We start from the raw sequence: 19121 nt of genomic DNA, 5'->3' as shown, positions 1-19121 counted from the left end.
CAACTTTGTTATTCCTTGTTTCATTGGTGAAAACTATGTTGGGAGAACCCTATGTGACTTAGGGTCAAATGTAAATCTGATGTCCAAGTCTATATTTTTGAAGTTTGAAATGGGTAATACTCGACCAACCACCATGATCTTGCAATTAGCTGATTTATCACACGTTCGTCCCGAGGTAGAATAGAAGATGTCATAGTCATGGTGGACAAGTTCGTGTTTCCAGTAAATCTCCTTATTCTAGACTACGATGTCGACGACAATGCACCTATTATTCTTAGGTGTCACTTCTTGCCATTGGGTACATCTTAATAGATTGTGAGAAGGGAGAGTTCATGATGATGATTGCCAGTCAGAGTGTTACAATCAATGTCTTCAAAACTCTTAAATATATTGATGATTCTGAAAAATACTAATGCATTGAAGACATGGATTCAATGGAGGAAGTTGAAGCAGAAACTTTTGGCCATGGAAAATTTTTACAGCTAAAGGAGCATAAAAAATTTAGCTATGGCGAATTTTTCCAGATTGAGGAGTATAGAAAAATCTGCCATGATGAGTTTTTCTAGACTAAGGAAGATAAGAGACTTACTGAAGAAGTATATGTGGAGTCTGAGGAATATTCATTAGAGGTGGAATAGTCTAGCTTGCTTCAAGCTAGATCAGGTATGAAATTCTAACCCCTTGACTTTAATGAATTTATTCCTCTAAAACTTTCATTGCAGCATGCACCTACCCTCGAACTTAAACAATTGCCATCACATTTAAAATATGTTTATTTAGGTAGTGATGATACTTTGTCACAACATAAAATAGCTCTAGGGTGGATCATAGCAGAATTGAAGGGAATCAGCCCTACCATATGCATGCACAAGATCCAGTTAGATTATTGTAATGGAAATCCTGTGGAACCCCAAAGGAGACTTAACCCCATAATAAAATAAATGGTGATGAAAAAAATCATCAAATGGCTTGATGTTGGGTGATCTATCCCATATCTGATAGCTCATTGGTCAGCCCAGTGCAATGCGTGCCGAAGAAAGGTGGCGTGATCGTGGTAAAAAAATAAGGAAGATGATCTCTTGACAATGAAGACCGCCACGGGTTGAAGAATTTGTATGAATTACCGAAAGCTCAACAAAGCAACGAAGAATGATCATTTCCCCTCCCCTTCATTGATCAAATGCTTGATCGTCTGGCGGGCAAGACATTTTATTGTTTCTTTAATGGATATTCGGGTATAAACATATTGCCATAGCACCTGAAGATCAGGAGAATACCACATTCACGTGCCCATATGGCATCTATGCCTTTATAATGATGTCGTTCAGATTATGTAATGCCCTAGAAACTTTTCAGAGGTGTATAATTGATCGCTTGTAAATGTATATGCTAAGACAAGCAATTATGTGCAAGTAGACACAGTCGAATCCAGTAATAATTAATAAAGGGTAAGTGAGTTATCATCTCCTTAGGGATTGGTAGGGATTTTTAAGTTTCACCACAACTAGAACTAGTTGTCATGAGTTAGTTCCTGAATTCTTGTCAAAATAGAAAAACAATTAGCAATGTATTATGCGAATGTTAAAGCAAGAAAATATTATAAAGTATGATTGTAGAAAAGTTTGGTCGAGACAAAGTAAATATGTAAAACTAATGAATTAAAATAAGCAAGACAAAAACAAGCGTTGATTCAAATATATTCAAGACAACCTCACATATTCAGACTTTTCATAGAGCACTCATGTTAGTCTTTTGCTATGACAAGAAATTATTCTAAGTTTAGAAAGATTTGTTATGATATGCTTAGGCTTCCCGACAGGATTACTAAGTATTCTTAGACAGTTGTTAAGGTAATACTACTCAGCGTTAACTAAAACCATTGGTTTGTCAGACTATTGTTGTAACAATACCTCTCAGCGTAAACTATAATCATTGTCTATCCTACCCTAGCATCTATCATTTTTATTCGATTGAAACTCTCTCCTTATCTCTAAGCTAGACAAGCTAGAACATCACCATCCCAGATCCATACCATTGTTCACGTAGATTTATCCTAATTCTATCGAATCTAAGAATCAGTGTCTAGACAAACGAAAATCTCTCGAAGATCTTACAATGTCTAGACGTGTTTCACCTATACCCTAGGCAATCTCTCGAAACTCTTACAGTGTCAAGGAAAAATATTGAAACAATGAATAAAACAAACATAAGCAAAATCATAATGCGTCATTCATAGAACATAAAATAATTGTCTTGGCAAAACAAAAACTAACACCAAGTAAGGTAGTTTATGGTGTAGCCAAAAAGTCATCCAAATATATTATCATTTAATACAACCCCAAAACAAAGTAAAAAAATTAAGAATAAAGGAAGAACGACTCCAAATAATAGGGGCTCTGTCGTGATATCTCTAACCAACACCGCGTCTGCCTTGGCACTAGCCTCTCTCGAGGCCTGACTGTTGCTATACTATAGCCTGACTATGGAGGACACCAAGGACGGTAGGGTTTGAGAATGGTGGAAAAACACTGTAGTTGCTCACTCCATGCTTCAGTTAAAGCTCTTCTTGTTTCCTTGCCTCCTCTTTTTTTTCGGCTATGACTTGGTATTTATTAAGGGAAATATCCTAGGGTTTTGCATAATTAAATATTCCCTAAATACTCCCTTTTTCTTGTCCAAACTAAAAAAGGAAAGAAGGCTAGCTATTTTCAGAATCTTGGGGTCTTGATTGCACGTGAGGGTAGTCGTACAGCTGGCATGTGACATAAGCAATTTGTCAGATCCGCTTCAGACTTACAAGATAAACCTTACCTTGGCAAGATAAATATATTCTTCACTGTCTTTGTCTTTTGTGTTCCACTAGCCCTCGCGAAGTATATTGTCAAGACTGAAATGTTCATCCTAAGTTAATTCCTACACATACATAATCCACACAAGCCCTTTCTCCTCAACAACATCAATCAACCCAAATAAATCTCGCCTAGGCAAAATTTATCCACCACATGCAATTATAACCTAAATACAACTAATATGTCATGATCACTTAGTTTAGAAGAGCAATAACTTAAGTAAAAAGACTAAAAATATAGTATTTTTATGGAGTTATCAATAATAGCCATTTTTCATATATGGTGGAAGATTTCTTGGAAATCTTCATGCAAGATTTTTCTTTCTCAAGCGATGATTTTGACAAATGCCTCGATAATTTGTCCCAAAGTGTTAAAGAGATACGAGTAGGCCAACCTTGTACTCAACTGGGAGAAGTGTCACCTTATGGTGACAGAAGAAATTGTGTTGGGCCACAAAATTTCTCACCACGGCATTGAGGTTGAAAAGGCCAGGGTGGAAGTGATTAAAAAATTACCTCCACCCACCACTGTGAAGGGTATAAGGAGTTTCCTAGGACATGCAGGATTCTATAGGTAATTAATCTAATATCTTTCAAAAATTTCAAAGCATCAATGTCTTTTGCTACAACAAAATCAGTCGTTCTTGTTCAATCATAACTGCTTCAGCATATTCAAGGAGCTGAAGAAAAAACTTGCCACGACACCAATAACTATTCACCTGACTATAAAGCCTCATTCAAGATGATGTATGACGCTAGTGACTATGCAGTGGGGTGATGCTAGGGCAAAGGAAAGATAAAATATTTCATGTGATCTATTATACTAGTCGTACCCTGAATGATACACAACTTAATTATACCACCACTGAAAAAGAATTACTTATCGTGGTATTCTATTTTAATAAGTTTAGGGCATTACCTTATAGGCACTTAGGTAATTGTGCATACCGATCACTCGGCCATTAAATACTTAGTGAATAAAAGGTTACAAAACCTAAACTTATTAGATGGATACTCTTGTTGCAAGAATTTGATCTAGAGGTGATAGAAAGGGTATTGAGAACCAAGTAGCAGATCATTTGTTTAGGTTAGAAAACAAAAAAAAAATTGCCATTACATGATTGAAATCAATGAGAAATTTCATGAAGAGAAAATATTATTTTCCACGGCATCACCGTGGTATGCTGACATAGTTAATTTTCTTGTTTGTGGTATTATGCCTCTAGATTTATCTTACCAGGGGAAAAAAGTTCATACATGACGTGGGTCACTCTTATTGGGACAAACCATTTCTATTCAAGTAATGTGCCAATCAAATCATTCGGAGATGCATCCCCGAAAAGTGATCAAAAAGATCCTATTCCATTGCTATACATCCCCGTGTAGAGGGCATTTTGGTGGGACTAGGATTACTGTAGAGGTCACACGATTTGGCTTTTATTGGCCCACCTTGTTCAAGGATGCACATGACTTCTACAAGTCATGTGATCACTTCCAATGCACTGGGAACATATCGAAAAGAAATGAGATAACATGGTAAAATATTTTGGAAGTAGAGATTTTCTATGTGTTGGGGATAGACTTTATGGGACCATTCTCATCATCCTTTGGTGATTTGTACATGATTTTTTGTTGTAAACTACGTGTCCAAATGGGTTGAGGTCATAGTAACTCTGAAGAATAACTTCAAGACCGTGCTAAAATTTTTACACAAAAATATCTTCACACATTTTGTAGCACCAATGGTGATCATTAGCGATGAGGCCACCCAATTTGACAACAAATTAATTATCAAGACACTGCAAAGATATGGGGTGTGCCACAAGATTGCCATTATATACCACCCCCAAATCAATAGACATGTTGAGGTCTCCAATCACGAGATCAAGCAAATACTTGAAAATGTAGTAAACCCAAGGAGGAAAGATTAGTTTCCAAAGCTGGATGAGGCATTGTGGGCTTATCGCACAACATTCAAGACTCCACTAGGGATGTCTTCGTTCAAGTTGGTCTATGGCAAGGCATGCCACTTACCCGTGGAACTAGAACACAAGTCTTTTTGGGCCATCAAGAAACTTAACATGGATGCATAACTTGCTGGAGAAAGAATGTTGTTGGAACTAAATGAGATGAAGGAGTTTAGAGCTCAGGCTTATGAGAATGATCGTCTTTACAAGGAAAACACAAAGAGGTGACATAACAGAAAAATTTTGCCATTGTAATTTTTTCTGGGCTAACAATCCTCTACAACTCCATGTTGAAGTTACTTCTGGGCAAACTAAAGTCAAGATGGTCGAGGCATGTCCTAGTGCATCAAGTGCATTCCCATGGGGAAGTAAAATCAAGAATCTATAAGATAAAACAATTTTTAAATTGAATGGCCAAAGGCTTAAGGCCTACAATGGAGCACCCATCGTACGCAACAAATCGGCGATGTTGCTTCATGATGCCTAAGAGTTTGCCCATATGCCTTGGAAATTTTTGCCACGATAAATTTTTTTTGCAGTCTCTACATAAATAAATTAATTTCCTTTAATTTGCACAAGTTTTATTTGCATTTATTACCCTTATTTTATTCTAAATTTTTTTCTTTTAGTTTTCTTTTGTACATGTAGCAGCCTAAGGTGAGTGTTCACACATTCGAGGAGGCAAAACCCTAATTTATTGGGTTTGGGTGGCAGATTTGGAGGGAAAACAAATTTTCCTTTAATACCCCACTTACATTTTTATCCAAAACAACTCGTATCTCTCTCTTTTTCTTCTCACTTTCTCTCTCTTTTTCTTTTACTTTTCTTTCATTCCTCATCCCACCTAAAAACCTCTATTATTGCCACCCCAGATCTAAAATTTATTGAGTTTCCATCCAAATCTTGCCCTAACAACACCATGGTTTATTCAAGACTAAACCCAAGAGTGTCTTCCTCCTCAGTCGAGGCTAAAAATTTCAGCATTTTCAAAACGAAGTAGCTGAGAAGAGATTCCAAGAGATGTAATGAAGAAATTTTTTCTTGGATGATGTATTTGTGTTTCCAAGTGAGAATGAAGAGTCGATTGTGCCTGAAGTGATGAAAATCATCAAGAAACATAAGTGGGGAAAATTTGCTCGATGCCTAAAGGTCGTGGCTCCGACGATGGGAAAGGAGTTTTACGCACTTGGTAGACGTATCTCAACACTCTGCGTATGTCAGGGGTAAGATCATTCAATCTACTCCCTCAACCATCAACCGTTATTTTAAGCTTTAGAAGGTTGAGAACTGGCACAAGATTTTTTTTAGGGAAACTCTAAAACATACGAGGCATACTCGAGGATCTTTGTTTCGGGTGTGCTAAGTGGAAAGAAAATGTCCTCAACCGTAAGAGAATTTATCATCGTTCCCTAAAGCCGATAGCCAAGCTGTGGAACCATTTCATCAACGCTCGCCTGATGCCCACATCCCACAACTCAACTGTTTTGCTGAGGCGTATACTCTTTCTTCACTCAATCATATATGACAGGTCGATAAATGTTGGAGAGATTATAGTTGAACATATACACGGGTACACCAAAAAGAAAAAAAGTACTTTAATTTTTGTAAATTTATTTATTATTTTATGCCCCAAAAAGGTTTTCGATGAACCCCTTGAGAAATTTACTAACACCGATGAGGGAATCATATAAAGAAAGTTGTCTGAGCTGATGAGTTTTCATGAAGAAACCCTGGGTGAAGTTTTGGAATGAGGTGCGAAAACTTTTGTTGCGGCAAGGATTGCTATTGTGGTGACTGCCACTTGCAAAAGTAAGGAAAATATTAAGTGACTAGAGTGCCATATGCAATTTTTTCCAATACGTCAAGGAAAAAAACACTAAACTCAACTCATTCTTTAAAGAGTTTATGCCCATCAACAAAGAGGATTTATCACCTTTCCCTCAGAAACTTTTGCCCAAACCAAAGCTTACTGCAGCACCAACTGACGAGCAATACTTTTTCACCACGATGAAAAATTTTGAACCTGACTCTTCGATTGACGCCTCCTCGATTGCTACGCATTTTTCCTCAGTTGCTGAAGATGTAGGAGCCGAGAATGATGAGCACCACAACCCAATATCTTCGAAGCACACTCAGGTGTTTGAGACAAAGTTGTTCACTGATGAGAAAGAGGTTCAACCTGAAGTTGTTGCTAACCCAATTGGTGATGACATTGCCCCCGGGCCAGCTACCGAGCAAACCACTGAACCCGCTGCCTATCCAAAAGCACGTCAGCCCATGGAAGAGCATGTTAAGAACCTACCACAAGAGGAGTTGCCACAACAAGTTAGTCCCCTAAAGATCAGGCATCGCTTAAAGCGTTCAACTGACCGTGCACATGCTACTACCTCATTATCGCACATGCCCAAGAACACAGATTTTGATAGCCTACCCCACTCAAAAAATGTTGCACCTGCATATCCAGAAAAGCCGACCCACCATAGTGAGGTATCTCCACCACCTTTGCGTTTGCATTACATTTATATTAGTTTAATTCAATTAGTTTTCATTCATTGAGGACAATGCATCCATCAAGTTTGGGGAGGTATTATATTCATACTTACTCATTTTCATTGATAATATTTAGTAGAAAATTTTTTGTTATGGTATGAGTTAAGATTAGGTTAGTTAATTGGAATAAGTTGATGATGCCCGATTATGGTAATTTTTTTTCCATGGCTAAAAATTATTATACATGACTGTTGATGAGGATAAAACCACTAGGACTTAATTCTTTGTGAATTTTTCAACACGGTTGTATGTTTTCTATGCTTTAGGAACTTAGAAAAATTTTATGAAAGAACTTTTGCATGTCGTGGTATATAATTCTTGTAAAAAAAATTAATTGTTATATCAATGCATGAAAAGGCTAAGCTAAATTCCTTAATGTTGTGAATTATGTTGAATTACAAATAAATACCTCAACATAGCTATAAAGGGACACTCCTCTCTGTGACGACATTGCCTGGAAACCCCTTGAATAAATAACAACCTTAGCACATGAGTTAATGAAATTAGTCGCGAGATGACTCTGCCTAACTAGCTTAGGGATGAAAGGTATGCTCCCATTCATCTAGAGTGTGGGATGGTAGTTGTGATAGGATGACTCTCATTGTGTAGTGTAAAAAAATGACAAATTTAAAAGTTTAAGTGTTGAATAAATAAGAGTAAATTTTGTGATTAATTAATACTTTTATGCCTTGGCAAAACAAAAGAACTTACTTAGGGACTTTCTAATTTTGTCAAGCATAGACTAGATACAATTACACACACACACTTATAAAGGATCTTGGCATAAGGAAAAGTACTTGACTTCTCAATTAGTTTAACATGTTGAAGCTAAACTTTCTGCTGATGATTGAAATTTTAGACCACTTGATTGTGCTAATTTATACTTCGCCATAACATTTTATTTTTATGTTACTCATTATCCATTGCTTAAGGACAAACAATAGCTTAAGTTTGGAGTGTGATAATTCCGTAAAAAGACCTATTGGGGGTGTGATAATTCCGTAAAAAGACTATATTTTAGATCTTTTTACTTAAGTTATTGATTTTCTAAAAGTTATTGTCATAAGCATTTTAGTTGCATTTAAGGCATTTCATTGCATGTGGTTGAAAGTTTTGCTGCGACTAGTTTTTCTTGATAAAACTAGTGTTGCTGATGAGAAGGGTTGTGTTATTTGTGATTGTGTACGTGATAGGAAATGATCGAGGAAAGAATTTTTTGTATTACAATTTTAAAGCGAGGGCGAAAGGAATTGATGATGATGACCGTGAGGAATTTTTTTATCACGACAAGTTTTTCTTACAAGTTTGGATGTAGTACAAGACAAAGTAGTTGACGTTGTGGGACTAACTATCCAATGCACCTCACGTGAACCCCCTACCCCTGCTGATAATTTGGGACACTGTCAGCTGCAATGATATCATGTTTTGGGCATGAATTTAAAGGCATTTGAGGGAATTTAAAGGCAACAAAACCCTATAAATTCCCCATTATAAATAGAAAAAAAATACCCATGATTCCAGAGAGACTCTTACCTACCCTAAAAGCTTTGAAAAACGGTTGTAGCATCTTCTTCTCCATCATTCTCCTATTTTCTTTCTTGGTGTCCTCCAAAGTTGGGCTTCACCGGAGTAGCGACTAGGTCCTTAAGAAATGCTAGCCCAATAGAACGGTCCATGGTGGTGATCTGAAAGTTACGGCAATAACCCTTTGTTTGGAGTTCATCTTCTCCTTGTTATTTATTTATTATATTTTAAATGGGCTTGTACTTAATAACGATTTGGGATGATTTTACCATGAACTAATCTATTTGGTGTTGGATTTGTTGGGATGATATTTTATTTTATGTTTAATGGATGATTAAGTATGTTTATGTTTTATGTTGTTTTGTTCATTGTTTTAATTTTATGTCGTAGCATTGTAAGAGCTTTTGAGAGATTGTCTGATGTCATAACATAAAATTATTAGTCTTTGTAAGAGCTATTGAGAGATAGCTATTTTTCTAAGAGTAAGTACCTAATATCGAGGTAGTTAGGTTAGATCTATATGAACAAGGGAGTTAATCCGATATGGTAAGGTTCGAATCCACCTTAGAGATAAAGAGATGGTTTCAAATGACTAAAAGGGATAACACTCATTCGATAGGCTAGGGTCACAGTTTACGCAGAGAGATATTACTATGGAAATAGTTTTATCAGGTTCCTTACTAGAGATAGCCTAGGAATACTTCTAGTAAATCATGTCGGGCAGCATAGGCATAGCGTACTTGGATAATCCTAAACATAGAATAATTTTTCGCCATAGCAAATCGAACCCAAGTGCTTTGTTAGAAGTCTATTTGCGTGAGGTTAGAAGTCTATATTAAGAATTAAATATTTCTTGCCTTGGTAATTTTTTATTATTATTTACTCTTGCATAAATTTCTTATCACGACACAAAATTCTTGTTCACTTCCCTTCACAAAAATTTCTTGCCATGGCATGTTTTTTCCATCTGTTCATACCATCTGCCATAACATATTTTTCCCTTGTTTATATCATTAGACTTAGACACTTACGATTAGTTAATGACACATTTTCCTAGTTATAGCTTGCTTTAAATAATTCTCCCAAACCCTATGGAGATGATATTCACTCGCTACTATATTACTTGCATCGATTGTGTATGCTTACACAGATTTGCGTACCATAACACACGCATTTAAACGTAATCACATACTGGGGATGGGACTTTCATCACTAGATCGACTTATTTATCCCTTCTTCGAGATAATGGAGACGAGTTGGTGAGTGTTTTATCTTGGATTTGGAAACTTAATTTTGCCCCTAGTTGGATTTTCTTTTTATGGTTGGCTTAGAGAAATCGCTTAATAACGAATGCTAGATGCGCCTCTTAGTCTACTGACTTCTTTCTCCATTATTCGGTGTGTGATTGTTTGAAGGAAGATTTGATCCATATTTTGAGGGAGTGCAACATTGCTCATGGAGTTTGGAGTTGTTTTCTTGTAGTTTATTACTCGGATAACTTTTATGTGATGGATTTGCATACTTGGTTGGGCAAACAACTTGGCATAGTAGTGCCTTCTATGCCTTGGGTCACTTGTTTTGCAGCGTCCCTTTGGAAGTTATGGACTAGTCGTTGCAGACGAGTGTTTGATAAAAATGATGTTAACGTGAGTGACACGTCTTTATGGCAGTCCATTTTGATAACTTCGAGGGAAATTTCAATGGCGTTTACATTAGGGTGTTTACTATTTGTTTACAGTTTTCATCCATGGAGGGAGTTTTTTGTCTCAAAATGAAACATTATGGCCAAATTTTTTTAAGAATTAATAAAGGTCAAAGTGACTATCTAGTAAACACGTTTTTTGACATCATGCTTAAATTTTAAGTGCATAAACATTAAGAATTGAGCCTAATTATCACTATAACTATTAAATTTTAAGATCCAGCCAAAACTTAACCAAAATAAAAAAAATACTTAACTGAACTTAAATTAGTCTAACTAAATGAAACTTATAACAAAATTTAGTTAATTTAAAAAAATTGACTAAATTAGCTGATTGAACATCCTTAGTTGCGAAGGTCATCTTTATAGTGAGATTCTATATTACTTGATTTAGATAATTGATTAATAAATTAGTTAATGTAATTAAATAAAATAAAAAAGGTAAACTATATAGATGGTCTTTCATATCTTTGATCCTTCCGATTTTGGTTACTAGTTCAAAAGAATAGTTTTGATCCTTTACATTATCAGTCCATTTGGTATGGGTCCCTTAGTCATTAACTTACGTTAATTCAATAATAAAAATGTGATTTAGCAATTGAAAAATGAGGTGAACTACATATTTAGTACTTAAACTATAAGTTTTAGTCCGCTTTAGTATCTGAACTTTATTTTTTTAAATCATACTTAATGTCTAGTTTTTGTTTCATTTTAGTACCCAACTGTTAAAAACTTAACGTGTTTAGTATATAAACTACTAGTTTTGATATGTTTTCGTACCTAAACTTTAAAAAAATTCAAAATTTAACATTAAGGTTTGAACAAAGGTACTAAAATATAACAAAAACTAAACTTTAAGTATGATTTATAAAAATAAAATTAAGATATTAATATAAATCAAAATTAATAATTTAAGTATTAAACACATAATTTACCGTAAAATGTAAAATATAAAGCAGAAGTCTCATAAGTCACCGCACGTGACTTAAAAGCTACTATCCTCAACCATGTCTACTCAAACCCTTTGTTCTGCCCCAAACTATTCCTGCCTGCCTATAAAAACGAGAAGTTATGTTGTATCATCGCCTAATTTAAGGGTAATGAACTAGAAAAAAATGAACGTAATTAAAAATGTGATAAAAATATAATATTTTTGATTGGACATAACTTAAAATATTAAATTTATATAGTATTTTCGGTCACATTTATTTTCATTATTCCTTAACTTTAAATTAGACCGTTATTCTTTTTAAATTTTTATCTATAAAAATAGGCTCTCCTCCCTCAAAATTCTCTTCTGACAACTGCCTCCTCATCTACTCTACCATTAGGGTCGTCTTGTAAATTTTGGTGACACTATGCCATAACAGTAAAATAGGCCTTTTAAAATTAAAATATTAGATATATAAAGAAATTCACTAATATTTTAAAATTTGGTGACCCTATGCCATAACAGTAAAATAGGCCTTGGACTTGAAAATTCTTAGGCCAAACATCATAAATACACATATACAAAAAACTTAAAAAATTTTGGAGGCCCTTACAAAAATTGGGTCATGTGCGGTTGAGCAGCCCGCACAGGCCCAAAACCGGCCATGTCTGCCATGAATAGTGATAATTGAGACCCATGATCTTTGTTATCAAGTTTAAAAGATGAATTCATTAACAGAAACGAACGTAAGATTTTATATTACGAAGATGAATTAAAATTTTAAAATATATATGATAATTTTGAAATATATGACAATTTTTAATAAAAAAATATGATAATTTTAAAATTTTAAAAAGATGACTATTTTACATGTCTCCTTTGCCCATCCCTACTCACCGTTATTCTCCTCTCTGTTTGAACGTTACGAATACATATCCGTGAATGTTTTGGTCCGTACGGTGGTGGGCTTAGTGGGAGTTAGGGGTGGGAATAGGCCAGGCCGGCCTCCAGGGGCCTGGGCCTGGCCTGTATAAAGCCTGGCCTGGCCTGGCCTATTTAACTAAACAGGCCAGGCCCATGCCTTTTTAAAAGCTTATTTAACTAAACAGGCCAGGCTTAGGCCTATTAAAAAGCCTTATAAGCCTGATAGGTCGGTCTATTTAGAGTGACTACTTTGTAAAATGTACTAAGTTAGAGTGACTTAATAGGGATTTTACTCTAAAATTAATGGCTAAACTGAAAATATTAAATGTTTATTGTTAAACAGACTTTTAAACAGGCACAGGCCAGGACTAAATAAAAGCCTTTGACAGGCCACAGGTCAGGCCCAGGCCTACACAAATCATTGTAGGGCCTATTCCCACCCCTAGTGGGAGTGGCTATGAAAGTTACATTTATGGTGAAGAAAAAGAGAAATAAAACACATGGATTTATTTATTTATCTTTTTAATTACAACAGATTTTTGTTAATAAGTTCCCGGTTAGGTTAGGGTCGGGTTTTTTTGTCAACCTGACCCAACTCGAAAATATGTGTCTTCCACCCGAATTTGAAAATTTTATAACATTCACCCGACTCGATTCAATCCGAAAATAATTATTTTTCATCCGACTTCGACCTGACTCAAATTTTAGAGTATATATCCGACCTGATTCGATAAAAATAAAGATTTAATAAAAATTAAGAAAAATATATTATTATCCTCGGGATAGGTTGGACCGGAGTTTTTTCACCTTCCACCTGAACCCCATCTGACCTCGCCCTTAAAAAATCGACCCGAACTGATCTGAACCTGATATTTTTTAAAAACAAAATATGACCCTATCAGATCGGATCAGGTCGAAACCTATCGGATTCGGGTTAAATTAACATCCCTATTAACGATTGTTAACTATTGATGGATTAGAATTGAACGAATCAATAACTTAAGGGATTAAAATCGCTCCTTTTGAAGCCGGTGACCAAAATTGGACGGATTAAAAATATAAAGGACTACTTGTAAAGTTTACCCAATAGAAAATTGTAAAGCGGAGAAGAAGAAAATAATGAGCCGATCAGCCGAAGGCCCAAAACGACTCCTCTAATTCTCAATGTTGATGTTGTACTGCGCACTGCTCGTTTTTTAGTTTTGTTTGTTGGATGGAATTATTCTGTTCGTTGCCCAAAAGATACACGTGATTAGAATTTCCTTAAGGAAAAGGAAGAGGAAGGGGAAGAAGAAGAAGAAATGGCAACGGTGCTCTCCGTTCACGATCGGCGAGTATTGACGGCTGTGAACAGTGGATCATCGAGTCTTTCGTTCGTCGGATCCGGCTTCATCGTGCTCTGCTACTCCCTCTTCAAGGAACTTCGCAAGTTCTCCTTCAAGCTCGTCTTCTACCTTTCCTCTCTGTAATCTTCCTTTTTTATGCCTTTTTTCTCCCTCAAATTCAAGATTTGTTTTATCAATACTCAAGTAGTTACAACTTGGAACTAGTTGTTTTGTTCATTGTTAAAGAATCAGATAATGTACAGGATTAGTAGTTTCGTTAAACTTGTAGATCACGATTGAAGATCCGATTTATGTGTACAATGCACGGATTTAGGAACAGGAAACTTAGGTTGTTCCGTTGTTAACGTTTTATTCTAATTTGCTATACATTTCTTTAAAACCTCTGAACCTGATCTGATAATTTTACACGATCCTCCCTTCATTTCCTTTTCTGTGTCGGTGCAGGACATGCTTTGCAGTTTCTTTAACATGGTCGGGTATGCTATACATTCACCACGCAATCAATTTCCAATTGAATCTATTCTGTTCCACTAATTTCTGGGAATTTGGGCCTTCCTCATGAACTGAAACGAAATTATGTATGCATGATGTGAATCTGTTTTTGTAATGCAGGGATCCGTCGAAAGGTTTCTTTTGTTATGCTCAGGACTACACCACGCATTTCTTCTGTGTTGCTTCCTTCCTCTGGACAACAACTATTGCTTTTACTCTTCATCGCACTGTTGTTAGACACAAAACTGATGTTGAAGATTTGGAGGGAATCTTTCACTTGTATGTTTGGGGTATGATATTATATATTTGTTTCCATCACAAATTTTCGTTTCTTCTTCAGTATCTTACAACACTGTTTAGCCTTACTAGTTACTTCCAATGTTCATGTCTTCCTGTTTCTATTTCTACTCTGTTGTTACTGCTTCAAACGTATCTACAGTGTGGCTTCACACTTTCCATTTTTTTTTCTTATTCCTTGCTTAAATCATTCCTCCTCCCTCCTTAAACACTGTTAACCATCTTTTTATATGGGAATTTGATTACTTCTTGCAGGAACTTCACTAGTTATGACTGTCATACATTCTATTGGTAATAACAACACACATTTTGGGGCTTGGTGTTGGGGACAAACAGGTCGCACTGGAAAGGCAAGTGAAAGTTAGCACTCTCTGGCAGATTAGATTTAATCTTTATGTTACTAAATTCAACTTTTTCTTCAACCACGTGGTTTTTGGAAGGCTTTCATGTTTCCTTACCCTGTTTTCTTATCTTTCTGAATGTTGCTTTGTGTTGTATCTTGAAAATCATGTATTCTATTTTCTTTTATACATATTAATTGGGGATGGAACGATGAGGTTAACAAAAAACTTTGACCTGTAATTATTCTATGATAGGTGTTGCATGATTTCTTAGCATTCTAGAATTATCTGACATATTTGGCATATCTATGCAGGCAGTTCACTTTTTAACATTTTATGTCCCTCTATGGGGTGCAATTCTTTACAACGGTTTTACATACTTTCAAGTGATACGCATGCTGAACAATGCCACTCGTGTATGTTTGTCATTATCTTTATCAATTTTCGTAAATATGATCTGACATGAACTTGTGCAAGTTTGAGGTCATGTGTGTACTATCTTTGCAAATTTTAGATGGCAGTTGGCATATCAGATCATGCATACCAGTTTGATTCAAGGACAGACACAAAGGTAATTCTACTTTCATCAGAGCATATGGTAGATTTGAAGCCAAAGATATGAAACATACAAATCAAATAGAGTTTTTCAATTTTTGTTGCTTCAACTGCTTGAATGCAAATGCCTCATCATTCATGCATGCTATCCACTACCTTGATTATTATCCAGTGTAATCAATATCATCACTTGTTGCTATGAATTTGATGATTACATGTCTTCCTTTCAGACTGCTACGTAAGTACAGCTCTACTTTTTCAGGTTTCTGCTGTAGTTTGAAATAGAGTCGGACGTAGCTCTTTCCTGCTTTCATGGTTCTTTACTGCATTTTCTTATTTCTTTGAGATTTCCCTTTGAAAGCCATAGGAGTGTAGTTATTCATCGGAATAAGCTTGTTTCTGTTTCTTTCTCCTGTTGCCTTTAAGCATTACTAATTCAAATTAAGGCTATTTGCCATTGATTTTCTTTTCCGTAGGCTCTGAACCGGTGGGGTTACTATCCACTTATCCTAATTGGATCATGGGCATTTGGCACAATCAACCGCATTCACGATTTTATTGAGCCGGGCCAAAAGATTTTTTGGCTCTCATTTCTCGATGTTGGGACTGCTGGACTTATGGTAATGGCTTCTGAAACTATGAATATGTATTTGCATGTGTGTGTCTGTTATTTTGTTTGTTAGTAAGGGAATTATTTTTCTACTACATATTGTGAGCAAAACTATGTTAGAAAGAATTATTTTTATTCCACTTTAGAAACTAATCCAAGTTTCCAAGTAATGTTTTTGAAATTTTCTACTACATGTTTTATTTTTTATTGGATATGGTGCCATAGTCAGGCCCCAATGGATGACTGTAGGTTGTTTGGAAGTGGAAACCAAATTTTGTTATCTGTAACTTGTTTGATCCTCTGAAGTGCAATTTTATAATTAATTTTAGGCCATTAAGTGCAATTAATTTAGTGTTGCAGAAGGAATGAAGTGCCTGTTCTTCATTTTTAAGCTTCTCTGAGAATTTGATTTTGCTATTGTTGTCTGTAAATTTTAGGGCCTTTTCAACTCAATAGCTTATGGTTTGAATGCTTCAGTCAGGCGAGCAATTTATGAAAGACTGGAACTGTAAGTAGCAAATTCTGAATCTCTATTTCTGAAGAAACGTGAGATCAACTTTAAATATATATATTTTTTATTAGTCTGGAGTGGTTACAAGATGATATTTGTTCGAAATACTCTCAACCAGTTAACAATGAACGCGCACACACCCTACAGACGCCTCTGCTCGAATCCAGGACCTCTAGGGAAAACAACATTCCCTTAATCACTAAGGTCACTTTATGGGTTCAACTTTAAACATTTAAATGGTAGTAGCATCTCCTCTAGGTCCTAAAACATTGGATATCTGCTAGGAAATATTATAGAAAGCTGAAAGCCTTTGTATCTATGGTAGTTTCTCTTTATTTTTCTGTATTGCTGCTTTTGTAATTGTTATTTTTATTGGAGAAAAATGAGAGCTTGCTTCCTTTACCAGGTTTTGGCCAGAGAGGCTCCAGAGATGGTTCCCTAACAGTTCAAGACATAGAAACCAACAGCAACAGAGTGAATTGGTCGCCCTCAAAATTCAGGACCAACAATAGCCGGAATTTGGGCATTTGCCTATACTGAATCTTAAACTGTGTTTCTAGATTTTTGTTGATATTCTTTCTGTAAATTGTTACGAGTCATTTTGAACTGAAGAGACATTGAAGCTGGCATCCAGGTGAAAGCTATCATCGAATCGGATCATTTCTTACCTTGACCCTTCACAAGACTGGTAATTGTAATTTTGAAGCAGACGACGGCCACCAATGGGACCTTTATATTCGTTTTAACTGGAACCTCTGTCCTTTGTTGTTGCTGTTAGTTGATTGGTTAACAAATTTGTGAAGTTGAAATTGTTCGTCGGTTTGATTGATTATTCTTGTACGATTCCAGCATGTTACTGTCATTCGAGATTCTGGTATAAGATTGTTTACAAGGCATGCATGCTGCTAATGAAGTTCTTTGGGATTGATGGCAAGCTATTCCAGGGTTTCATTAGAAGGAACCTCAAGTTACATAACATGCATTAACAAAAGCTGAGAAATCATGCTCTTCAATAACCAATTTTGCTGCTGCTCTCATGGCTGCTGTATTGAGTTTATAAACACTATGGTAAGCATAACGAAGACTGAAATGGATGCATGATGTTGTCATTATAAATCTTGTAGCAGCAAACCGAGCATGGAATTCGGGTGTTGTGGCACTGATCTCTCTAGTTCGGATGTAAGAAGGATCGTTTAGAGAAGCACAAAAGGACTTTGAGTCTTTTTGAAAATTTTAAATTCTCGTACAATTTATGTATTTTCTATTGATATTTTATTTTCATTCTAGAACTCTATAGGTCGTCTCCTAACATAAAATCTTGTGTCATTTCTTGAATAACCCTAGATATGGAGCAACTTGGCTCTTGCTCTTGAGATTAAAAGTTGGTTCATGGAACATGATAATGGGCAGCAAATGCCAAGAATGAGGGCTGAGGAAGATGCTTCATTTAAATTGGCTATGTGAGAAAAAAATATATATATAAAAAAATGTCACCTAATATAATTTAATGGAATTCTATAAATTGGACTTCAATTACTAAATCAAAAGAGTATTGAAATTAGAAATAGATAGACTAAATTTCAAAAGTGCAAAGAGTACCTAGACCGAGTACAATTAAACCTAAATAAAATTTGGGTAAATTACGCATTTAGTACTTGAACAATTAATTTTGGTATGTTTTAGTACTTAACTTTCAATTTTTTAAAAATTCATACGTAAAGATTAGTTTTTGTTTTATTTTAGTACCTCCTTAAAAAACTTAACGTTAAGTTTTGAATTTTTTTTTGAAAGTTTAGGTACTAAACGACCAAAATTGATAGTTTAGATACTAAATGCGTTAAGTTTTTAACGGTGGGTACTAAAACGAAATAGAACTAAACGTTAGGTGTAGTTTTGAAAAATTAAAAGTTTAAGTATTAAAACGGGTTAAAACTGATAGTTTAGATATTAAATACATAATTTACCCATAAAATTTTGCAAATTGGATAACGGTAAATTAACGAATGGGCCGGACTCAAATACCCCCACCACTAAAACCCTAGAACTAGGAAATTCAATATTCCTTTGATCAACTCAGTTCAAATCAAAAACCCTTTCTAAATACCAAAAACCCTACATTTCTCAGTCTCCTACTATTTTTGAAAAATTACATGTTGAGTACTTAAATTATCAATTTTATTTCGTTTTACTATCTAAACTTCCAATTTTTTCAAAACCATACATAAAGTTTAATTTTTGTTTCATTTTAATACCCCACCATTAAAAATTTAGGTACTAAAATGAAACAAGAAGTTAAAAATAGGCTACTAAAATGAAACAAAAAGTAAATTCTGGGTACTAAAATGAAATAAAAAGTAAATATTAGGTATTATTTTGGAAAAATTCAAAGTTTAGATACTATAACAGAACAAATGTAATACTTTAGGTACTACACATGTAGTTTACCGTATTGTTTTTTTTTTTAGTTATTGGGATACTCTGATCAGACTTCTTTCTCTTCAGCCTTTACCCAATGCTTCAATT

General features: G+C 35.2%; 1 protein-coding gene across 1 annotated transcript; it reads left to right on the top strand.

Annotated features, from left to right (window-relative positions):
• Window positions 1-4853: 4853 nt before the first annotated feature.
• Window positions 4854-17609, top strand: LOC120155771 (G-protein coupled receptor 1-like). Its single transcript, XM_039167235.1, has 10 exons — window positions 4854-4857; window positions 13737-13911; window positions 14405-14574; window positions 14837-14931; window positions 15237-15338; window positions 15437-15493; window positions 15954-16097; window positions 16525-16595; window positions 17005-17115; window positions 17152-17609. Exons 2-9 carry the CDS (start codon window positions 13748-13750, stop codon window positions 17108-17110), a joined length of 909 nt encoding a protein of 302 aa, XP_039023166.1. The 5' UTR covers window positions 4854-4857; window positions 13737-13747; the 3' UTR covers window positions 17111-17115; window positions 17152-17609.
• The last annotated feature ends 1512 nt before the right edge of the window (window positions 17610-19121 follow it).

The sequence above is a fragment of the Hibiscus syriacus genome, unplaced genomic scaffold, assembly GCF_006381635.1.
Source record: "Hibiscus syriacus cultivar Baekdansim isolate YM2019G1 unplaced genomic scaffold, ASM638163v2 tig00111208_pilon, whole genome shotgun sequence".
Taxonomy (NCBI): Eukaryota; Viridiplantae; Streptophyta; class Magnoliopsida; order Malvales; family Malvaceae; genus Hibiscus; species Hibiscus syriacus.
The sequence above is the reverse complement of the archived record's forward strand: the minus strand, read 5'-3'. Positions and strand labels throughout refer to the sequence as shown.